Source organism: Monodon monoceros, unplaced genomic scaffold (genome assembly GCF_005190385.1).
Source record: "Monodon monoceros isolate NGI ecotype Baffin Bay Population unplaced genomic scaffold, NGI_Narwhal_1 Super_Scaffold_7, whole genome shotgun sequence".
Classification (NCBI taxonomy): Eukaryota; Metazoa; Chordata; class Mammalia; order Artiodactyla; family Monodontidae; genus Monodon; species Monodon monoceros.
In genome coordinates, this window is record NW_021703784.1 from 68,979,042 (window position 1) to 69,004,523 (window position 25,482).

The 25,482-nt window shown below is 35.6% G+C and overlaps 1 protein-coding gene across 2 annotated transcripts in view; it reads right to left on the reverse strand.

Annotated features, from left to right (window-relative positions):
• Nucleotides 1–3,070: 3,070 nt before the first annotated feature.
• Nucleotides 3,071–25,482, reverse strand: part of PIK3C2A (phosphatidylinositol-4-phosphate 3-kinase catalytic subunit type 2 alpha) — a 103,218-nt gene continuing 80,806 nt past the window's right edge. For both annotated transcript variants that reach the window (XM_029207906.1, XM_029207905.1), the window contains 14 exons: nt 22,848–22,952; nt 18,962–19,054; nt 17,565–17,694; nt 14,911–15,047; nt 13,280–13,449; nt 12,332–12,488; nt 11,538–11,647; nt 9,696–9,903; nt 8,374–8,498; nt 7,345–7,462; nt 7,179–7,251; nt 6,734–6,843; nt 6,521–6,646; nt 3,071–4,853 (listed from right to left, as the gene is read on the reverse strand). In XM_029207906.1, the coding sequence (XP_029063739.1) occupies nt 4,671–4,853; nt 6,521–6,646; nt 6,734–6,843; nt 7,179–7,251; nt 7,345–7,462; nt 8,374–8,498; nt 9,696–9,903; nt 11,538–11,647; nt 12,332–12,488; nt 13,280–13,449; nt 14,911–15,047; nt 17,565–17,694; nt 18,962–19,054; nt 22,848–22,952 (1,845 nt within the window). In that variant the 3' untranslated portion in view covers nt 3,071–4,670. The remainder of the gene's footprint in view (nt 4,854–6,520; nt 6,647–6,733; nt 6,844–7,178; nt 7,252–7,344; nt 7,463–8,373; nt 8,499–9,695; nt 9,904–11,537; nt 11,648–12,331; nt 12,489–13,279; nt 13,450–14,910; nt 15,048–17,564; nt 17,695–18,961; nt 19,055–22,847; nt 22,953–25,482) is intronic.

Below are 25,482 nucleotides of genomic sequence, written 5' to 3' on the forward strand. Positions count from 1 at the left end.
CCACAGCAGCTGGCACCATTTTACATTCCTACCAGCAGTGTATGAGGGCACCAATTTCTCCACATCCTCACAAACACTTAACTTTTTAAATTCTAGCTATCCTAGTGGGTGTGAATTGGTATCTCAATGTAGTTTTGTATTTCCCTAATGACTGAGATATTGAGCATCTTTTCATGTGATTGTCGGCCATTCTGGAAAAGCATCTGTTCAAAAGTCCTTTGCCCATTTAAAAATTGAGTTTGCTTTCTCTTGAATTTTAAGAGTGCTTTATGTATTCCAGATACCAGGTCCTTATCAGGTATATGTGAATATTCTCTCCAATTCTGTGAGTTGTCTTTTTACTTTATTAATAGTGTCCTTGATGCAGTTTGTAATTTTGATGAAAACCAATCTATTTTTCTTTTGTTGCTTGTGCTTTTTGTGACATAAGAAACCCTGTCTAATTCTAGGTTACAAAGATGTACACTTATGTTTTCTTCTAAGAATTTTATAATTTTAGTTATGTTTAGGTCTTTGATCCATTTTGAATTAATTTTTGTATATGTTGTAAGAGTCCTATTTCACTTTTTTGCATGTGGTTATCTAATTGTCTCAGCCCCATTTGTTGAAAAAGAACTATTCTTTCCACATTGATCCTGGCAGTCTTGTGTCTTTTCTGGATCATGATTCAAATAAACAAACCAAAAAAAACCAAATAGAAGTGAAAAATACAATAACCCAAATTAAAAACTCAATGAATGGGTTAAACAGTTGAAGAGAGAAGTAGTGAACTGGAAAAGAAGTCACAATAAATTATTCAGAACTGAAGAAAGTTACTGATCCATAGACTTAAGAATCCTAAATAGAAAAAAATAAAGATATCTACACCTAGGCACATCATCATTAATATAGATCAAACAAAATTAGCCCTAAGGTAATAATTGTTGAAGGTGTGTGACAGGATTCATTCATGGAGTTCATTATACTGTTGTCTTTGTCTAAAATTTGCGTGATAAAGTGTTTCAACACAGTAAGGGTAAAATAAAGTTGTTTTGTTTCTGACACAAACTGAGTTTATCAACCAAAGAAACTGGCTCTAATTAAGTTATTGCTCTTTCATGGTCTCTGGCCCTTTTACATGTTATCTCTAGGATCAGAGAACCACAACCTCACTGGTATCATTCCAGGACGGAGGTATGGTATTAAGAATCTACATTCTCTGTTCTGAAGATAGTATAGTAATAGCCATGCTATAGACATACTTAATATTTAAGTAAATTACCAAAGGCCAGGGACCATACTCACAGAAGCATTTCACTTCTATGAAATGGTGATGGGGCTCTAACAAAGTGGCAATCCAGACCTTCCACGAACCACACTTAGAAGTCAGACACTCTATTTGGACATTTTTAGGGGCAGATCACAGGCCAGTTCTGAAATTCAGGATTATCTGAATCTAATAAACTCCTGGGTTGGATAGCAACAGTGAGCTCATACCAGAGTTTTGAACCAAAAATGTTAATATGTGGATGAGGAAAGAAATCATAGCATGGGGACTTCCCTGGTGGTCCAGTGGTTAAGACTTTGCCTTCCAATGCAGGGGGTGTGGGTTTGATCCCTGGTCAGGGAGCCAAGATCCCACATGCCTCGCGGCCAAAAAACCAAAACATAAAACAGAAGCAATAATGTAACAAATTCCATAAAGACTTTAAAAATGGTCCACATCAAAAAAAAATCTTAAAAAAAAAAGAAATGATAGCAGAGTTCCTTTGTTCCAGAAATATTTTAATACAATTGTAGTACAGTTATGAAGTCACATTCAATCCACTGAATATATTCAAGGTATTAATAAAAATATTATACATCTTTATTAACTACCTTAACATAATTAAAGTATTTGGTTCTTACAGATGAGACTAACTGCCATATTTATTCATATTTGCATTGCTAGTCAAACAGCATATAAGTAAATCCATGGATTATGGTAGTGGGGCTTGATTCCTTTTTGATCTGAAGTCTAAGTATCAAATTTAATGTTTTCTTTTTTAAATGCCACATGAATCCTAGAAAGAACAGTCAACCAATTTAAGGCAAGATATTGAAACTTTTACACATTAATTTGAAAAGATAAAAGAATACTTTATCAAAGATCATACATGCCTTAACATTTAGATACCTACAGATTCTTATAAAGGCAGTAATAAAAACATCAGTGCAAGTTCTACATTGGGTTCCTCAGTAGAGAAAATAATAGGTTCTTCGAGTAAACCATTATTTTCAAATCCCAAAACACTGCGAGGGTAAAAAATTCTTTTGGTGTACGACTTAAGCATAACTATTTTTACTCAGTAAAGATAGGTATAAAACACTGTGATTATACATAAAAATTAGTGTTTTGGCTAGTTTGTTTAAACTTTTGTTTCAGATTTACTTTAATGCAAGCTTTAAAAAGTGTTTTAAAAAAACATTTAAAAATTTACTGATAGTAAGTAGTGCAAAGAGGCGCCTCTGTCATTTTTTGTTTGTTTTTGGTAAGGGCTGAAGATTAGCGTTCACAAAGAAATAACTTATATTTAAAATATATTTAACGTGTGCTTTTTTAATGACCAAAGAAGGCACATAATGAGTTAAATTAAGAGAAAGATTACCACTTGTTTTGAACTCTGGTTAACTATACAGAGTGTGTAATATACATTTTTGGTTAAAAAGTCCATATTTCTTGTAATTGAAAAGTGACATCACATTTTCTAACTCTACTATTTGTATAAAAGACACTGCTATAACAGATTGCAAACAGGCAGTATACACTGAGTCCAAGTTACAGTGACCTTTTACCAAGACAGTACTTTTTTTTCTTTTTTTTTTTAACAGTGGCTAAGTGACAATTCATGGAATGGAATTAGGTCTTAAAAACAAGTGAAAATATCTAGTACTTCTTCACATTTGCAAAGCTACTTACACACTTTAAGGAAATGTTAACTGTATGTGGAAAAAGCAAATAAACAGCGGTGTTTTGATCTGCCTTTTAATTAACTTATTAAATAGACAACACATTTTAATATAAAAAAAGACATTCATATATCATATGGGGTTTCCTACAAGTGGACCATTAGTGTTAGGCACCAAAAATTTCAAGTTTTTTTTTTAACCTGTCCCACTGATACATTCTCAACTCTTCTTTGTCTGCTCTGCAGGTATCACCATTTACATTAAACATTTGCACAGTTTATAAAAATTCTGTTCTGGGCAACTGAATCGGAGATTGTCCTTCCTTTCTTGGTATTTTTCATTGAATATTTTGTCAGTTATCTCACAGCAACTAGATTGCTACAGTCTCTTACCACTTAAAAGTGAATTCCTATTCTAGCCATGAGAATTAATATTATATATACCTATTTATCCAAACTAAACACAAAATTATGTGTGAAGTTGAATGAATAATAAAAGTGAACCCTGTTCTTAATGGTTACTATAGAATGATTTCAATCATGTCCCTTATGATTCTAAATCTCATTATATTAAGGAAAGTAATTCATGCGAATGTAAAATGTTTACAAAGGTAAGTAAGACAGTGTACAAGACAAACTGTGCCATAAAGGTCTACATTAAAATTTAGTCTGGACCCTAGAGTTCTTGTCCTGGGCCTCTTGTGAAGAGTCTGCCCTACTCTTGGAGTTCTTCTACCGAACAGGAATGGACACTTGAGGGAATATTTTCTCTCGTTTAATGAGGGGTGGAGTATAGATATATGGAGGTAAAATTACTAAACTTCAGTTCACCCTCCTGGGAATAAATGTAGGATTATAATGGAATGATGAAATATAGTGTACATCTATGTTGATTAATCTCATTCAGTTACTGGGCAACCAAAACATAAAACAAATGGCTGATGTTTAAATAACTAATAAGTCACACATCTGAAGTACAGAAAATGATCTATCTGTGGGAAAAGCATTAGTAAATTTACATTAATTTCTTTTCTTTAATAAAAAGGGAGTCAAAACTACTTACTATTAAGTCAGGAAAAAACTCAGAATGAAGTGCCAGAGAAGCATATGAAGTTAAGGCACCATTATTTACAACTTCAGTGATTGGCACTTATTCTGAAAAAGGTTTTAAAGACATGAATAATAAAAAGCAATGTTATTTTCCCCTACTTCTATAAACTACTTAGTAGTTCTTAACATAACTATTTATTATTTGTGCTTTGCTTTTCAGCCCTGTGAATAGCAGCTGCATTTTATGGTAACACCCTGCACCTTTCCTCTCCTTTGGTGTTTGTGAACATACACAGTGGTAAAGGCTGTAAAAGGTGCAAAACAGGAAAACAAACATGCTATGTCTGTGTAAGAAACAATGCAAAATAGATGGTTGAACTGACAATACTATCAGACCACACTAAAGCTATTACTCAAGAAAGGATTAACTCCTTCACCAACTCAAAGTCTTTTTCAGGACTTATTATATATTAAGTTTAGGATTTACAGCATTCTATACAATGACTTTAAAACAGCAATGGAGTCAACAAATTCATAAAAGTTAAGTAACTGTTGGTCCAACAGATGTGTTGAAATGCAGCAAGTACATTTACTTTATAATTTCTGTCCAGTATAAAAATATTATACAAAGTTCACATGTGTCTGCACATGTTTATAACTATTCTTGCTTCCAAAGCTCAGAAATTCACTAGCTTACAAATAGGTTGCTGCAGTCAGCTGATACCACTTAACTGTCTCTTTGCTTAAGTTGAAATCTTTCAAAGGCAGGGTTATTCCACCCAAGAAAAAATTCTCCCGCAGAGATTCTGCACTGAGTACACTTAGCTGAAGTTCTCTCTGTCTTAGGGTTTCTTTGCTATATCCACTGTACACAAGCTATAGCAAAGGCAAAAAGAAACAGCAGATTACAAATTATTTATTTGTCCGGTTTCTAGGATTATTTTACATAAAAACATGAGATTATTAGTCAAAGAGTGACTACAACTAATGACATTGATTATGACATATCTGGTAGAATATGTCTCATACTTTAGATGCACATTTTGTATTTCAGGAGTCTTGGATTGTATTATCATTCCTCTGAGTGTCTGACAGGAATGCACAAAGCAGAAAATTATTATTAGCTAAAAACTAAAAACATGGTTTTTCTGAAATGGAGGTATGGGGAAGGAAAATTACATGGCAGCCTGCCTTAAGATAATTTAATAGATCATCTTTAAAAGAGAAATGGAAGGAAGAGAATGGAAGAAAAAGAGAGTAGAAGGAAGCAAGTTGGGATAGTGTAATTGTAACTATTTTACAGAAAGTGAGGGACTAAAATTTCCTTTTGTTGTCTTTATTCTGTTGGATTTTATATACCATGAAGTGATAATTTCTGATTATCCATAATTCAGTGCAAAATCACCAATTACAAATGTAGTTTATAGCAAATCTGGAGTGTTGTAAGGTTATTCTCTTTCAAACACTGCATGCAACACAATTTTTTTCTTTTCAAGAAAGCCTCACCATAACTTCTGAGCAACATCTCCTTAATCTAGTTCTCACTGTTTGACTAAAAGAACTAAAAAAATGACCACATTTCAGTTTCTTGAAAGTATAACACTAACTAGAAGAAAAGCCTCTACTACTTTTTGAAAATAATACCAATTGGTCTTCTCCAAACATTTTATATGCTTTTAAAAAGGGCTGAAAGGGTATTCTGTGGTTTTAATAAATTTATAACCTTGATGAAACTTCAGAATTATTTGCTTCCAAATCTCTATCCAGACATTTTTGTGTGGATATAATGTTAATGTACACAAATAATGTGGTTATTATCCCAAACTAGTAGATGACTAAGGGTTAGCGCATTTTAATAGATTAGTAAATTTGTAAGTTGACCATGAGTGGCTCAGCAAAGTCACAGTTCTGCTCCCCACTGTTCAGCTGATGTTTCGCTTACTGCTTTCAGTTCAGATCACTCTATTTTACAAGAGTTGTTGACAGACTAAGACAAATTAGAAGGAGGATGATTTTGAAACTACCTCCTATCAAACCAAGGTAAAGGTCCTGAAGATGTTTCAACAGAATAAAGAGGAAGGGCATTTGAACTTCAGTTATCTCAAGGGCTGCCATGTAGAAGGAAGAACAGAGCATTTGTGTGGTTCCAAGAGGTACAACTGAGACATACAGGTGCAAACTAGAGGGAGTGAAGATTTCAGCTCAGTAAAGAAAATGATCTGAGAGTTGGAGCTGCCCAAAACAAACTGGATGGCCTGGAAGTATTTCAGCACAGATTAGACATCCACTTTTTGAAAGGGTTTAAGCACTAGAAGGGTAGTTGAATAATGGCCCCTAAGATCTTTTTAAAGCCTAAGGATCTATGATCAAAGGTTCAATTCTGCATCATTTTGTTAAATACCATTGGACTGCTAGTGGTTTGCCTTACTAGTACAATAAATAGTTCAGCTACTGATAGCTAAAAAATTTTAATTTAAAGTGCTTAAAATTAAAAATCTTAAAACAACAAATCTAGGAAATTTTTAGAAATGATTTTAACTTACCATTTCATTGAATGTCGGATTCCTAGTTTTTCGTGAAATTTTGGTTTTACGTTTGGATGTTTTGTGGGTATCTGGAAGTAGGTATGTCTTGACATATGGATTTGGGTCAGCCCCATCTTCAGTAACCTATAAAGAAAAGCATTCCCTTAACAGTAATGTTTCCTACCAAGGTATAGGTTTCCTCTACAATCATCATTATTTGTAATCACTCACAAGATCTTTGATGTGCATCACCATGATGAAAAGAGTGCCATTTCGGTAAGAGACAGATAATTTCACTGCTCCTCCTATTTGGCCTGGAGTAGGACTGAAGGAACCTGCATCTGAAAATATAAATATGTTCATCTTTATTTTATGTTGCTTGCAGTGGCTCAAGCTGCAACAAAAGTTTTTGCTCTAATTCCAGGACCATCACATGTTGGAGAAAAGAAGGTAAGAACCTGGTAGAACATTGATACACACTTCTTTAGTAATCACACTCCATTAGGAAAATTATGTTTATCCAGAAATCAACTAGCTTAGAAAGAATACCCTCCTCTCATTCTCACTGTTTACAGACAGTAACCCCACTGTCACTCTACCACATCCATCGAGAAGTTACAGACTTGCAGGTCATAGGGAAGTCATGAATTATCAATAAAGAGAAAAATATTCTCACCGGCAGACCTAGCTAATCCTTCAGCTTTCTCATCACGAAGTAAAGGGTGGAAAAAGGTACAAACAAGATCACACTAAGGTGGAAGAGGGAAAAAAAAGACTCATTAATTTAAATACTATGCAGCACAGAAAAAAGTATGTTATTATTTTTCAGTTAGGATAGTCACCTCTGCTACATCCGTTGAAGCACTCATCAAACTCTGTAAATAACTGTTTAACTCAATTTTTCTTTTGGCTGCTACATCTTTTATGTGTGTTCTCCCTAGAACCATCCTATTAGGAAAGCTACAAAAGAAAAAAAGGAGTGGAATTTAAATTATTTCATCTGGGAGTATTTATAGAATCAAGTATAATACTTAGAAGTATTCTTTTATACACTTAAATACAAAGTGGAGTCTTAATTCACTATAAAGTTATTTTTGGATTTCTTTTCCAAGTACTAGAGACGAAACAGTTCAAGTATATATTATCCTTTTATGACCTTGGTACAAAACGTACATTGCTAATATGCATATGTATTACTTATTTCTACTCAAGATTAATCATTCACAAATTTGCAGATCTTATCTTTCAAAATAATCATTATTCAATCAGCCACAGCTATCATTGATACCAGTAAAATCCACAAATGCCACAGGGCTCAAATCAAGTTCACCTTAACTCTGCTTATTTTGGTGGCAGTGGTGAAATGAGACTGCACATGGAAATAAACTCTGATACCCACTTTGCTGCCTCATTTTCAAAATCTAATCTTGAGAAGAATGGGAGCAATTCAACACAGGACATCTACTGGTCATTAGCTACCTTAAAAATTGAAGGTTTCCAAAGGGTATCAAATACAAACCTAAACACTAACATTTTGATTAGTGATCAGTGCCTCAGTTTATTGTTTTTCAGAGGAGCCCAATATGGCCGTAATAGATTATTCCTGCAGTGATTTAGAAAGCTAGAAATTTACACAAACATGTAAACTTAAACATATTTTAAGTTTAAGATCTTAATCATTCATTCAAGAAAAACTCAGTTCCTTATGTCTAGTACTGTGTCAGGCTCTTGTGATACAAAGGAAAATTAGCTGCACACGGTCCATAGTACAGTATCTTACACTAGCTTAACACAAAGCTTTTGACCTATACTTGGTAATAAAGAAATTATTTCCTATAAAACAAGATTAATGTACAAGGATGAGAACATACCCTGGTAACTTCCAAAGTGGAAAAATAATACTGAGCTTATTGTGAAGTTCCTGAAACTCATCAAATGTCCGGAACACAAATGATGGCTCAAGCTGTCCTTCCCTCAAAATTCGGACTACGTAAATCTGAAAAGAAATCACACCCCTGACACGTTAGATTTATAATATAACCTTTCTTGATAGACAGTTTTCAGCTTGACCATTATATGTACCAAGTGCTTTTCACTTTGCAATATATATGTCACCAACAGGAAACAGCAAATATAAAAGTCAAGGTATTTATAGCATATCTAACTACATTCTAAGAGTAACCTTCTTAACTATTGTCTAAATAAATAAGAACTGGAATGTGAAAGTCATTCTATTTCTAGGGTTAAATATAAATGTCCTTCCAAATTTGTAAGTGTAGTGCATTTTCAGTGAAAATATTAAGTTAGTTCATTTATGAGAGCAAATGAGAAGGCAAAACTTAGGGTGACTGGGAGATGGGGGAAAACATGTCTTACTGGATATTTACACTATCAATATATTATAAAGTACTTAAAGAGTAAAATGCTGGTGCACAGAGAGTCAGATATATCTGCAGAAGACCAGAAATAAATTCAGGGATATAAACTTACTTTATTTAAAGGTGGCATTATAAATCATTGGGGGGAAAGAATGGACTATTCAGTTAAATGGTATCCTAAAATACTCAGTAAACATAAAAATTTACTAAGAATAGGTAAAAATCAAAATAGTGAAGTCACTTTTAAAATCTAGCAATTTGTCAAAAATTTAAAGGCTGACAGTGCTGTACAGTTATCCAACAAAAATATTAGCACAAAAATAACAGCAAAAAAGATGATAATGCTATATACTATTTGGGGCGGGGGGAGCACACTAAAGATCCTGTTTTTGTTCAAAAAACCCAACTTTATGTACATGTTTTACAATCATCCCTGGAGAGTGGAATGAGAACTTAGATTTTTACTTTACGTGCTTCTATATTGGTTGAGTTTGTTACACTGAGCAAGGTTTACCTTTGAAATTAAAAACGAAGATAAGGAAGGAGAAAAGCAAAATAGCACCACCCTTTCAGTCTTGTCTCTGAAAAGAAGAGTATCGTTTGTCCTTCATGCTTCTGGAGCAAATTTACCAAGAAATAAACACCAAAAAACAATTAGGGATGCTCCAAGTATACTTATTAATTTTTGGACCATCCATGGAAGAAAGAAGTATGAAAAGAACAAATGCTTGAACTTTAGCAGAGTCAGTGAAGGAAGTAGGAAAGGACAAAAATAATGCACACATGAGTGTCTATAGATACAGAACCAAACTTACATAATGTTTATCTGGGTTGTACTTCTTATGGTAAGTGAAAACAGAGACTTCTTTGATTCGACCATCTTGTCTAAAGGAGTATGTTTTGGGTGAAAATGAAAGGATGGGCTCATCATTGGAAGGAAGACCAGAAAAACGCAACTGAGCAAGGTTGTGAATGAAGAAGTTAAACTTTGTGGCAATGCTTCCCAAACTTGATTCAATCAGCCTACGAGATAATCAGACAATGTGTTAACATTAAAGTTCATAAGAAAACATTCTCAATTATTTTAACAATAAAAGATGAAAAACACTTTTATTCATTTAAAAATATTGAGTAGATTCTCACTTTGTCAAGGAATGAGAATCAAAAAGAGAGTCAAAAAGTAAAGGTCAGGGAACCTCACACAAAGGTTTTTGCCTTGCTATGGAACTGAATGTTTGTGTCCCCCAAAATTCAAATGTTAAAGCCCCAACCCCACAGGGCCTTTATGGAGTTAGTGTCCTTATAAGAATGACTTTCTTCCTCCTTTTTCTTCTCCTCCCTCCTTCATCTTCAAGCTTGAACCCTCACCAGGAAGCAAATAGGCTGGCACCTTGATCTTGGACTTCCCAGGCTCCAGAACAATGAGAAGACTAATTTCCTTTGTTTAAGCCACCTTGTTTATGGTGTATTGTTATGGCAGGTCAAGCCGACTAATACTTACATGCCTGCTTTATAGTTTTGCCCAGGGGAGCCAACAAATCTCAACAAAACAAAACAAAACCCACCAATACCTAAATTATCAGGATTAGTTTGGAAGGCTATATAAAAGTCAGCTTCCTTCAATTCAATTCAGCCCAGACTCTTTAGACTAGGGAAGTCCAGTCCAGTGTTTTCTACCTCTTCTCCACTGAGAGGAAGAAGGCAAGAGAAAAAGGAAAGAAAAGAATATGAGCTCATGTGCTCCTCCCTGCTGTGGCGTTTAATGAGGTGGTACCACTAGTCTGTGACCAACCTGGTCACCAGACCTTTAGAACATATTTGCCAGGAAGATCTGCTTCTAAAATAATAATCACAAGTTCAAATGCCACTTATTGGTACATGTGTTTCAAGTACTACATCATATAACAACAATTTACTACAGCAGTGACCCAGAGTTCACTGTTTAAGCACTTATGGTATCCATGAAAATTGTTATGGCAGAATCCTGAAAAATACATTAGTAGAGATATCATTTTAGAAAAAAACCTTGTATGTGATACTGTAGAAAATATGTTTTGCAGAAATGATTCATAAATGGGATGTTTAGAATTGAAATCATATACTAAATAAAACTTGAGATCTTTTTTTTTTTTTCCCCCGGTACGCGGGCCTCTCACTGTTGTGGCCTCTCCCATTGCGGAGCACAGGCTCCGGACGCGCAGGCTCAGAGGCCACGGCTCACAGGCCCAGCCGATCTGCGGCATGTGGGATCTTCCCGGGCCGGGGCATGAACCCACTCTCAACCACTGCGCCACCAGGGAAGCCCCAAGATGATATTTTGAGAGAAGTAAATTTTTTTTTTTGGCCGCGCCACACGGCTTGCTGGATCTTAGTTCCCCAACCAGGGATTGAACCCAGGCCACTGCAGTGAAAGCACCGAGTCCTAACCACTGGACTTCCAGGGAATTCCTGAAATAAATGTATTTTTTAAAGTGCTATTGCCGATGCTTCACATTTATTCAGTAAATAAACTTTTGATAAACCTATTTGCTAGTACTGTGAATCACAATTTTTTCCTATAAATCAGCATTTTGATATATAGCATTTGTTTAAACTAAGGAAAACAAATCAAGGTTAAACAGTGTGTGCCTTCTCTAATATACTTAAATATACCTTACCTAGTAAAGAAAATTGTAGCTTCTGCATCTGTAGTTTGGGGTTGAAGTGCATCTCTAACATATTTCAAATCTTGAATACTTGTAAGTTCTGGTAACCCTGAAGGAATCATCTTTAGAAAGGATAAAAGGTTTGTGAGTTAAATTTTTTAAAAGTCTGTTCCTCACCCCTCCCTAAAAGCTGGCCAAGTAATCAGAAATAAAGCAAACAAACCAAAACAATCACAGTTTTAAAGAGTCTGTTAGTGTTTTAGGGACTGATTCTCTCATAAATAAGAAAAATCTTGGCCAAGAAGATCAATCATTGCAAGTCACAGCCAGTTTATGGAATAAACGCTGTGAAATCCAGGTCTTTTGTGTAGTCCTCTGTTTCTACATCAATTTCAGTCACAATAATCATAGGGGTTTTTTTTGGTTTGTTTTTACTTAATATACAACCAGAAAAGCACGGAAATCTTAAAAGCACAGCTTAATGAATGTCCAAAATTTGAATACATCCAGATTAAGACATAAAACATTTACCAGCATCCCAGATGATACTCTCAGGGTCCCTTCCAGTTACTATTACTGCTCATCACCAGGGTACCCACTCTATCTAGTGACTTATTTTTTTATTTTATATAAATGGTGTCTGGCATATTTCACATGGCAGCAATTTAAAAATATTTCGGTAATAATATGACACTTGAAACTACAATAAATTATATTCCAAAAATCACAAAATATCTATTTTTAGATACTGAAACACAGAACCATTCATTTAAAATTAATTAAATGCTTGTAAAGAACAGAGTTACCAGTGAAAGCAGGTTAAGAAAGAGGTTTGTTTGCTTTCTTATCAAGTTGTAGGCTTGACAGCAGAGGTCCACAAACAACTGGAAACGAATGGTGGGCTTCTCACCCCCATTAATGACATATGCCATATCAGAGGTCAGCACAAAAGGAGCCCGATCCCTATTTAAAAAGAAAGTACATACAAAATATTATTTACAGAAGATATTCAAATAAGTGCTATTGCTATTACATGGCTATTGAACTAAAGCTATCTGAGCCATAGCAGTTTCTAAGTGGGTAACTTAGTATCAGGCAGTTCTGAATTTGCATAATTCTTAAAAATTCACATTTCCCCAGGAAAGCCATCATATAATCTCCTTATTTAGGTAGAATTTATATATATTTCCAAGGTGATATTTATCAATCCACCCACAGCCAAACAGAGATCAAATATTAGTTACAAACAAATATAGAGAAAAAATTTGTACTCGTTGCCGTTATATAAATGGGAACATTTCTAATAGGTACCACTAACTAGATAAAATAAAAAACTCATTTCAAAGGTTACACACACATACTCATTCTTTCTGTTACATGGTAAAGTCATCTTTTAGAGCCTTTTTCATCCCTAGTTACGCTCAAAGGGAGCTTACAAGGCAAAGAACAGCAAGAAAAAAAGCAAAGTTTGGGGCATTAACTTGGTTTTTTTTGAAGTTGATTTTTTAAAATTGTAGTTGATATACAATATTATATGTTACATGTATAATATAGTGATTCACAATTTTTAAAGATTACACTCCATTTATAGTTATAAAACTGGCTATATTCCCTGTGTTGTATATCCTTGTAGCTTATTTTATATGTGTACAAGTATATCCTTGTAGCTTATTTTATATGTAATAGTTGGGGACATTAACTTGTGAAATAGGAAGTGCCTCTATTTTCTTTAGCAATAATAACAATATTAGTACCTTTTGAAGCTACCAAACATCTGTGCGTGGCCCAAAAACTTTCCAAAGTCAATGTGAAACATGTGTCCTGTGCTTCGAAGCATTATATTGTCATTGTGTCGATCACAGATACCTAAAACATAGGTGGCTACACAGCATCCAGCACAAGAATAGATAAAATTCTCAGAAGCCTATAATAAAGATACAAAATTATCTTAGGAAAAAGATTATTTTTAAAGGAGGCAGGGTAACAAAGATTAAAGTAATTTATCACTCGTTGAAAACACTATTATAATCCACTTTCTCAATAGCTTGTAAACTGGGTTATGGTAGCAGAAGCCAGTTTTTCAAAAGCAAACACCCTTCTAAAGGTGGTTATTGCCCCTTCTCTCTAGCTTTTGTCTTTCAACAAACAGGTAGAGATCCTGTCAGTCCCTACTTAGGGTACACTCTGCCTTTGACCATCTTTTAAGCGTCATGTTTGTGGAACCCTGCTCTTCACAGGCTCTGCTACTTACCACAAGTGGTAACATTGGGACAAAGATTAATCTAAATAAAGGAATATTTTTTCCCCTTTTGTGGCTTGTAGGAATGGCATGTGTAAAGAAAGTAAGCTTATATCTTTAAACATCCAATAATATAATGAATGTGTCTTGTTGTCCATTTAGTGACCCCTTATGTGTCATCTGCAAGTTTCTCAAAGCTGGAAGACCTTCTTTCACTTTAGTCCTGCCTGTCCTGGGGATTAAATTAATAATATAATATCACAAAGAAGGATACAAGTTGCATACAATGAGTATTTGTAAAGCAAATACTAAAGCACATGCATTTAGTTTATTCTCAAGATACTACATTTCTGAACGGAACAGTCATGTGGCTCTACAGGTCCATGTGATTCATTTTATTCCATAGCCCCCTAGAAATCTTTAGTGGTGATGATGATGATGACGATAACAGCATATGTTTACACAGCACTTATCACAAAACCAGGCATTGTACTAGTCTCTTTCTACACACACACCAGAGTATATGTGTGTGCGTATGTACATATTAAACTCATTTAAAATGCCACAACAAAACAATAATGTAAATACTATTATTACTGCTATTTTACGTATGAGAGAAACAAAAACAGAAAGATTATTTGCCCAAGATCACATCACTGTTAAGTAGCAGAGCCAAGATTCAAACCCAGGCAATGAGATTCCACTATGTTATATTCCCTCTTACTTAGCAAAGCACACAGAAGAGCCAAGTGCATGAAAGCCATTCAAAGTATGTTACTTGACAATTATTTTGGGTCAAATAACTTATTCAGAATCACAGAGCCAATATTACTGTAAACAAATATTAGCTTCTTTCCCCAAACCACGAAGAATTAAAAAAAGGGAGAGCTCTTAAATAGTGTAAAAGACCAACAAAGAACAAAATTCCTCTACTTTACTTTCATAGGTCAACAGATAGCATTTGTACATGTCTATCTGTAAATACAATACACTAATGATTTGACATAAACTAGGATCTCATTAAAACTGAGAAAAATTCACAACTTACACTAAATGACTAGTCACCAGAGCTGGAAAATGAAAGTACTTAAGACCTATGTAACACATTTTTGACGGTAATTTAGAATACAGAGACTAGCTAATCACCTTTTCATATTCCTCTTCAGAGGGATTGTATTTCCTCAGCCACTCTGCAAGTGGTTTATCTTTAAAGGATCCAGTCACACCATATTCCACTTGGATTTTCCTGAGGGTATCTGAAGCAGGAACTAGCTCCACCATGCCTTTAAAAACAAAACATTAAGATATGTGAAAATGTCTCCCCCCCTCAAATTTATAGCTTTTGATGTTTGACATAAGATACCAGCTAACAATCAACATTTAAAAAAAAGTCAACTCTGGCAGCCCATGCTAGAAAATGTAAGAAATCAAAATTATTTTTTATTTTCATAAGTACCCAAGATATAGGGCTTCCCTGGTGGCACAGTGGTTGAGAGTCCGCCTGCTGATGCAGGGGACACGGGTTCGTGCCCCGGTCCGGGAAGATCCCACATACCGTGGAGCAGCTAGGCCCGTGAGCCATGGCCACTGAGCCTGCGCATCCGGAGCCTGTGCTCCGCAACGGGAGAGGCCACAACAGTGAGAGGTCCGCGTACCGCAAAAAAAAAAAAAAAAAAAAAAAAAAAGTACCCAAGATATAAAACTGAATTTGACTATTTCAGACTTTGTCTGTACATCCATGTGCTACCCACACAAAGAATAAGAATAACAACTTTAATTGCAAACTAGATAATACTGACCTCATCAATAAAGTTACTTACAAGATATATGCTGTCCCATTTTGCACAAAAAACTTTCTCTAGTTATGTACTTGGGCAAAATAAGAGTGTTTCAGAGTACATTAAGCCCTTTCAAAGGGAAGAACAGATGAAGATTGTCTTTGTGATATGTTTGAGTCTCAGGTACATGTTTTGTCTTCCTTACTGAAATGTAAATGCTGTGCTTAGGTAGAAAAATCTCAAAAATATGTTTTTAAGGACAAAATCCACATAGAGAACTGTACCTTTTGTTTAAAAGAAAGTATTATGCATGTTGGAATATATACAAAACAGTCTCAGAAAGGGAATTCCCTGGTGGTCCAGTGGTTAGGACTTTGCATTTCCACTGCAGGGGGCACGGGTTCGATCGCTGGTTGGGGAACTAAGATCCCGTGTGCCGTGTGTGGTGTGGCCAAAAACAATTTTTAAAAAAGAATAAAAAAATAGTCTCAGAAAGCTATGTAAGCAGTTATATTTTGGGAGCAGGCTGCCTAGGAGGTGTGGGAGAAAACTAAGATTTACATTCCAATTTATTCTATTACATGCTATACGGATATTTTACTATGTGCATATATTTTTTATATATTTTAAAAATTAGTTTTATATATTTTAACAAATCAAGGAGATGCGCTGTTATCAAAATAAAAGACACAGACACAGAGACCTGCTTTGAAGAAAGGACTGGAAATAACCAAGAAGGCCAAGTCCTCCAGGCCATCCCAAAAGAAAGCATGCAGGGTCAGGCTGTAATCCTAGTAGACTGGTCACACATGGCAGAGTGAACTCATTTGGATCCTTTGTGTTGTTTTGGTTACATTATCTGGTTTATAGTTCACAGTGACATCCTTTTTCAATGAATACCTGCATCTTGATTCTATGAGTATGTTTAATCAAATTTTTAATATACAAATTTCTAATTTCATTATCAAACATACACATGTAGAAATTACTGTGTACAAAACAGTGGATAAACGTTCATAAATATACAAAGTACTACCATCCCCTGAGGGAACTTAAAATCAATCTAGCAGAGATGACGCAATGTCTGGTAAGTATTAAGGACAACTGCTGAGTCTGGAGAAGGGAGGATTACTATAAACTAAGATGTTTGTTAAAAACTTCACAAAGGGGCTTCCCTGGTGGCGCAGTGGTTGGGAGTCCACCTGCCGATGCAGGGGATGCGGGTTTGTGCGCCGGTCCAGGAGGATCCCACATGCCACGGAGCAGCTGGGCCTGTGGGCCATGGCTGCTGGGCCTGCGCATCCGGAGCCTGTGCTCCGCGACCAGAGAGGCCACAGCAGTGAGGCCCGCGTACCGCAAAAAAAACCCAACTTCACAGAGGATGTGAATGTGATTTTTCACTTGAAAAATAACGACACAGTGAGATAACACGAGTGAAAAGCTTTAGTACAGGGCAAATCACAAAGTAAGCACTCAACCATTAGAAACAACATAAAAAAAAGAGGGAGTTGACTGCCTACAAAGTTACATAGAATTCCATAAGAAGAAAGAAGAGTTCAACTATATGAAATAAGTATAGTGACAGAAAAACTAATCCAGTGAAATGGTAGGCTCTTGTTGATGAATGAGGAATCTTGCTTGATAAAGTGACTTCCATCTTATAAAACTTATTGTCATGCAAGCATTTATTAGGGCTACTCATGAGTTACTATATAAAACCAGCAAGAATTCTTAAACTGACTTGATTTCCCTTTTTTTGGCTATACCACGTGGCACGCAGAACTTCCCCGACGAGGGACGTATCCTATGCCCCCTGCAGTGGAAGCCTGGAATCTTAACCACTGCACCACCAGGGAAGTCCCTGACCTGATTTCGTTTTGACAAGATAAAGTCTGCACATCCTTACCTATGAAAGGAAAGTGATAAGGCTGAGATCATAGTGTACCAGCACCAGGACCCTTAGAGCAGGTGCACTCTGAGCTAAATTCAAGGAATAAAATAAGACATAGCTAACATATTTACCTCGATCTCTGCCAGTTGAGAGACATTTGAAAATTACCATCCTCAGATCTAGCCCTTCTTTAAGCCAGATCTTGTCCATAATCTTTATCATTTGTAAAGCTAACATATCTTGCCGAAGATCTTCACCAACCTTGAAATCAAGGAAACAAAATGAAACTTGTACATTTTCAAAAGACTTAATAGATTACATATAATAAAAGGGGGGGTGTGTGGGGAGGAGGGAATAGTGAAAAGAGTAAAGAATAAGATGAACAGAACCACATTTTTATTCTTCTGCAGCATTCTAGAGAAAGTTACTTAACCTCTTCATGTCTCAGTTTCCTGATCTGTACACTTTAAAAGGTTGGGTTTTATGGTATGTGAATTATGTTCAATTTTTTAAAAGGGCAATATGGAAGATCTTCGTGTTGATCGAAATATTTCATATCTTGACTGTATCAATGTCAACGTCCTAACTGCAATATTGTAGAACAGTTTTGCAAGATGTTACCATTGGGGGAAACTGAGTAAAGGGTATACAGGATTTCTGTGTAATTTGTTAAAATGAACTACAGTGAACTGCAAACTTCAATATACAATGATCTCAAATTAAAAGTTTACTTAAAAAAAAGTTAGCTCTCCCCAAATGAATTCTAACTGGATCACATCAAGTTTTCATTTTCTTTTTAAATTGGATAAGTTTAAAACACATAACGATGAATACATTTTTGAGACTGGCCAAGAAAATTATGGAAAAAAAGAGGTGATTTGCCTTAACAAATATTACAACATATAAAATTACTGTATTCAAACAGATGATACTGTTTTAGGAAAAGGCAAATACATCAACACAATAAAATGGAATCTAAAACCAGATCTGAGTATATGGGAACTTGCTATAGACATATCAAAGGTGGTTCAAGAGAAGCTATCTTGATGAACCTCCACTAAATGAACTCACTGAATTAACTAAAACTCTCCATTCTTTCTTAAAAATAATACTAATTGTGATCACAACACACAAAACTTTGACTGGTAATAGATTACTCTAAAGTACTCTACTCCTGCTGCTTCCCACAGGTAAGTTACACGTTTCCAAAAAGAGTGCCCCTCTCATAGTTTTGCAATATTGCCCTGCACGTCTCTAGGGCATACCATTTCACCTCCAGGTGAAAGGCATTACCTAGAGCTATGATGTACTAACACTTAACTAGCATGGCCATATACAGCAGCTCTAGCCCAGAGTTGCATTTATTACCAAATCCATTTGGGAACAGTTTATCTCAGTAATAATTTTTCACAGTTATTCAATTTAATTAAATTCTAAATAAACAAAATTACTGTTGCAATTTTGGAAAAGGAATTTGAGAAAAGAATTTTTAAATTACCAAAAAACAAAATCACCTTTCTCTGCTCACCTTAAACATGACATTAATTTCTTCCCCCATTGGATCAGCATTCACCATTGTGACTTTCAGGGGCACAGCATTAGAACTGAAGAAGGAACATGACTACAAATACAATATGTTAAGCATTAGAATGATAACACTGAAATAAAAACTGAAAAAAAATTTTTTTTTGTCCAAGGCATTTCTCCTTTCACTTTTTCCTTTGAATTAGGGCAAATGAAATAACGCACGTGAGCTGCTTCTTAGATTATCTGGCAGATAAGAGGTATATAAAGATACTTTTTGAAACTTAAACATAACACATTGTCTAAGCAGAGAAGCAATACCTTAAAAACTTGAGACAAAAACCATTAAAAATTTGAAATATTATGACACTTTAAAAGTGTTATAATCCTTCAACAAAGCACAAAATTTTGTATATGCTTATCTTTCCTCTAAATCAGTAAGATTTGGAATGAGATCTCTACTTCTATTCATGGTACTAGTAAAATTAATAATTAGCCATGGGATCAAATAGTGACACTAAATTGAACAATTTCGTTAGCAAAGATCAAGTCTAATATTAAAATTAAACTGGCTAAAAAACTAATTTAAGAGAGCGAGAGCAATTTAAAGGAAACAGCAAACAACATCCAAGGGGTAAATGTAACCCCCGCCACCTCCAGTGACATAATTATACAGCTCAAGCACCCACTCTTATATTGAGTTGGCCAAAAAGTTCCTTCGGTTTTTTTGTTTGTTTGTTTTTTAATGAGAATGAGCTACTTGCTGATCTTATTTTTTTTTAATTAATTAGTTTATTTTGGGCTGTGTTGGGTCTTCATTTCTGTGTGAGTGCCCTCTCTATTTGTGGCAAGTGGGGGCCACTCTTCATCGGGATGCGCGGGCCTCTCACTATCAGGGCCTCTTTTGTTGCGGAGCACAGGCTCCAGACGCGCAGGCTCAGTAGTTGTGGCTCATGGGCCCAGCTGCTCCGCGGCATGTGGGTCTTCCCAGACCAAGGCTCAAACCTGTGTCCCCTGCATTAGCAGGCAGACTCTCAACCACTGCGCCACCAGGGAAGCCCTCCTTCGGTTTTTAAGTAAAGACAAAAGACACATTTTTCATTTTCACCAAGAACTTTTTGAACAACACATTCACCATTTTGTTCCACCACCTTCTGCCATTTTTCAGGCAACTATATAATTCCATCTTCCCAAAACTTTTTATCTTCTTGAGCAAAGAACTGTTCCAGGTGCCTTTTTTTAATACAATAATTTTTTAATATAAATTTATTTATTTTATTTTTGGCTGCGTTGTGCGCAGGCTTTCTCTACTTGCAGTGAGTGGGGGCCACTCTTCGTTGCAGTGCGTGGGCTTCTCACTGCGGTGGCTTCTCTTGTTGCGGAGCACAGGCTCAAGGCACCAGCTTCAGTAGTTGTGGCACTCGGGCTCAGTAGTTGTGGATTGCGGGCTCTAGAGCACAAGCTCAGTAGTTGTAGCACACGGGCTTAGTTGCTCCGTGGCATGTGGGATCTTCCCAAACCAGGGCTCGAACCTGTGTCCCCTGTATTGGCAGGTGGATTCTAAACCACTGTGCCACCAGGGAAGCCCCCAGGTGCCTTTTACAGTCTTCCAGGGAATTGAAATTTTTTCCACTCAGAGAATTTTGTAAAGACTGAAATAAATGGAAATCCGAAGGTGCAATGTCTGGTGAATATGGCGGATGAGTCCGAACTTCCCAGCCAAGCTGTAACAGTTTTTGCCTGGTCATCAAAGAAACATGCAGTCTTGCATAATCCTGATGGAAGATTATGCATTTTCTGTTGACTAATTCTGGATGCTTTTCGTCGAGTACCACTTTCAGTTGGTCTAATTGGGAGTAGTACTTGTTGGAATTAATCGTTTGGTTTTCCAGAAGGAGCTCATAACAGAGGACTCCCTTCCAATCCCACCATATATACAACATCACCTTCTTTGGATGAAGACTGGCCCTTGGTGTGGTTTGTGGTGGTTCATTTTGCTTACCCCACAATCTCTTCCATTCCACATTATTGTACAGTATCCACTTTTCATCTCCTGTCACAATTTGTTTTCAAAAAACAAATTGGGAAATGGGGATTGACATATATACACTAATATGTATAAAACAGATAACTAATAAGAACCTACTGTATAAAAATAAATTAATTTAATTAAATTTTTAAAAAAGTAAGTTACAAAATAGTTCATATAGTAAGGGCTTACTTTTATAAAAACATAGTTCATGTCACTAGAAAAAGCCTGAAAGCATATAAACCAAAGTGTATCCAGTCATTTTATGTGCATGGGGAGGTTATAAATGATTTTTTTGTCAGAAAAAAAAAAAAAAGAAACATTTTCATTACGTTTAAGCAGAGAATTGCATGCGGAAATACAGTCAGGGATTTTTTTCGGACTTCCCTGGTGGCACAGTGGTCAAGAATCTGCCTGCCAATGCAGGGAACACAGGTTCGAACCCTGGTCCAGGAAGATCCCACATGCTGCGGAGCAACTAAGCCCGTGCGCCACAACTACTGAGCCTGTGCTCTAGAGCCCACAAGCCACAACTACTGAGCCCACGTGCCTAGAGCCCGTGCTCCACAACAAGAGAAGCCACTGCAACAAGAAGCCTGCACACCACAATGAAGAGCAGCCCCTGCTCACCACAACTAGAGAAAGCCCACGTGCAGCAACGAAGACCCAATGCAGCCAAAAAAAAGTAAATAAATAAATGCATCTATTAAAAAAAAGAAGATTTTTTTCGCTTAACTTAGGTGGAACCCAAACATCAAAGCAATGAACATAACCAGGCTGGTGCAAATGATTTTCAACGCTTGATTTGGATATTTTGAGTATGTCGGCTATCTCCCACGTGGTATAACGTTGATTGTTCTCAATTACAGTCTTGATTTGATCGCTATCGACTTCAACTGGTCTACCTGACCATGTAGCATCATCCAGCGAGAATCTCTAGCACGAAACTTTGCAAACCACTTTTGACACGTTCTATCAGTCACAGCACCTTCTCCACACACCACATAAATCTCTTTTTGCATTTCAGTTGTGCTTTTACCTTTCTTGAAATAATAAAGCATAATATGCCAAAAATGTTTTTCTTCCATCTTCAATATTAAAATGACTACACAAAAATTCACCAATTTTGATGTTTTTTTTTTTTAAATGCTCGCTGATATGACAGCTGTCACAATACAATCTAAGAAAATTGTTTCACATGAAGTTAAAGACAACTAAGCGCTACTAGAGCCATCGTACGGAAAAAAACCAAATGAACTTTTTGGCCAACCCAGTATTTCAATGAAGAGTAGCCATATGTCAATTTAAAAAAATTAAATGTAAGACTCCTTTATGGATAGTTGTACCCTAGACTTTCAAAATCACAGACACTAATGGATGAATTAATTGGCTGCTTTTGCTGAACTCATGTTAGAGAAAATTCCATTATTTGTGTTACTATTAGCCCAATTAAAAATATAGTTAACTCAATTTTGATGATTACAACTACTTTTTGATGACTCTAAGAAGTGTTATAAACCTTGGAAGACTCCACCTGGCCATTCACAAGAGAGGAAAAAAACTGCCTACCTGTGACTGGGTACTTTTACCACTGGAATTACAACATATGCAGCTATTACACCATAGCAAAAAATAATTTCAAGGCAGTAAATAATTTTACACTGCTTTTTCTTTCAGGAATGGTGATTAGATAAGAATATACTGAGATAAATATGGATCTTACACAAACATACATCCATAAGTACTTATAACCAACCTATGCAGATACTATCTGCATTTGCCTTAAGCATACCTGCCCATTTGCCTTCTTCCTACACATTATTTGAAAATGTAATATGAACTTATAAGCATTGTATGTCACCTTAATATTTAATTCTTTTGCCACAAGACTTGGATTGAGAGGGAGACGGCATTTATTTCTTAGAAAAAAGGACTGTACTCGTTCCATACTCCTTTGGAGGACAACCTATGAAAAGAAACCGATACTGTTAAGTACATAATGAAAATGAAGACCTTTTTATATGACAACAAAAATACGATATGGACCCAATTTTTTAAATGCCCAATTGTCAAATGGTCAAAAAAGTTGTTGCTAAAGAGAGTTAATTTTTACTATAAAAATTAAAATTATAGCAAAGGCTATAAACATAGGGGGGAATTACATATGGTCATATTTAACATATTAGTTAATACTCACTAACAAATAGAAATCAAGCAATAACGAGATGCCAATTTTTATCTAAGAAACAAAAAATTTAAGATAACATCCAGTGCTGGCAACAAGGTGGGAAACAGATACTTTCATAATCTACTGGTGGGGAGGGAGGTGTATACTGGTAAGTTTTGTTTTGTTATTGCAATCTAATATAAACTATTATAACTAAAAATATACAAAGCTCTTGATTCAATTATTTCATCTGTAGGAATATCCTATGAAGAAATACTAGCACTACTGGGAAGCAGCCACATAGCACAGGGAGATCAGCACAGTGCTTTGTGACCACCTAGAGGGGTGGGATAGGGAGGGTGGGAGGGAGACGCAAGAGGGAGGGGATATGGGGATATATGTATATGTATAGCTGATTCACTTTGTTATACAGCAGAAACTAACACAACAATGTAAAGCAATTATACTCCAATAAAGATGTTTAAAAAAAAAGGAAAAAAAATACTAGCAAAGGGGCAAACACTTATATATTAAAATTCATCACAGAACCGTTTGGGAGAAGAAAAATGTATAAACAACCTACATAGAGGTAATAGTTCATAATTTATGCTAAGATACCTTGTAATACCATGTAATACCATGTACTCATTAAGAACATGAAGTGTAACTATATGTACTTACATGAATTCTCCAACATAAAGTAAAAAAGAAAAAAAGCAATTTACCAAAAAAAAAATCATTGCTGAAAGAAATTAAAGATCTAAATAAATGGAAAGATATCCCATGTTCATGAACTGTAAGACTTAATATTATTAAGACTGCAACATTTCCCAAATCGATCTACAGGTTCAACACAATCTTTATCAAAACTCCAACTGCCTTTATTGCAGAAATGGGCAGGCTGATACTAAAATTCACATAGAATTGTAAGGGACTTCCAAACAGCCAAAACAACCTTGTAAAAGTAAAAGTTGGAGGACTCAAATTCCTGATTTCAAAACCTACTACAAAGCTATAGTAATGAAAACAGTACAGCATAAGGAGGGGCATATAGATCAATGGAATAGAATTCAGAGTCCAGAAATAAACCCATATAACTATGGTCAACTGATTTTCAACTAGGGTGCCAAGATCATTCAACAGGAAAGAATAGTCTCTTCAGCAAATGGTGCAGCAACAACTGGATAACCACATGTAAAAGAATGAAGTTGGACCCTTAGCTCATAGAATATTAAAAAAAAAAAAAAACTCAAAATGGATCAAAGACTTTTTAAGAGTGAACCTATAAAACTCCTAGAAGAAAACATAGGTGTACCTCATTGTGACCTTCTATTTGACAACAAATTCTTGGACACGCTAGTAAAAGCACAAGCAACAACAACAAAAAAATAAGTTAGACCATAAAATGTAAAAGTTTTGTGCATCAAAGGACATTATGAAGGAAATAGAAAGATGATACACAGAATGGGAGAAAATATTTGCAAACAGTATATCTGATAGGGGTCTAGTATCTAGAATACATAACTCCAACAATTCAACAACAAAAAGACAAACGAATCAAAAAGGACTTAGAAAAGAAACTTCTCCGAAGAAGATATACAAATGGCCAACAACACGTGAAAATGTGCCCAAAATCATTAGTCATTAGGGAAATGCAAATCAAAACCACCATGAGATACTACAGATACTACTTCACATCCACTAGGATGACTACAGTTTAAAAGAACGGAAAATAACAAATTTTGGTGGTGATATGGAGAAACTGGAATCCTCATACATTACTAGTATTATACTGGAATTATAAAATGGTGCAGCTACTTTGGGTAACAGTTTCAAAAAACATAGAATTACTATATGATACACTAATTCTACTCCTAGGTAAAGTGAAAACAGATGTTCAAACAAAAACTTATACACAAATATTTATAGCAGCACTATTCATTAGTGGTCAAATAATAGAAACAAGCCCAATGTCCACCAACTGATGAATGCATAAACAAAATATGGTATTATCTATACAATGGGACATTGTTCAGCCATAAATACACATGCTAAAATATGGATGAACCTTGAAAACATTAGGTTAAGCAAAAGAAATCAGACACAAAAGGCCACATGTTGCATGATTCCATTTATATGAAATGTCCAGAATAGGTAAGTCCACAGAGATAGAAAGCAGATTAGTTCTCACCAGGACCTGGGAGGAGAGGGGAATAAGAAGTAAAGGGTTAGTGGGTGCAGGATTGCTTTCTGTTGTGATGAAAATGTTCTGGAATTAGACAGTGGTGGTGGTTGCACAACACTGTGAATGTACTATCAATAACAGCCA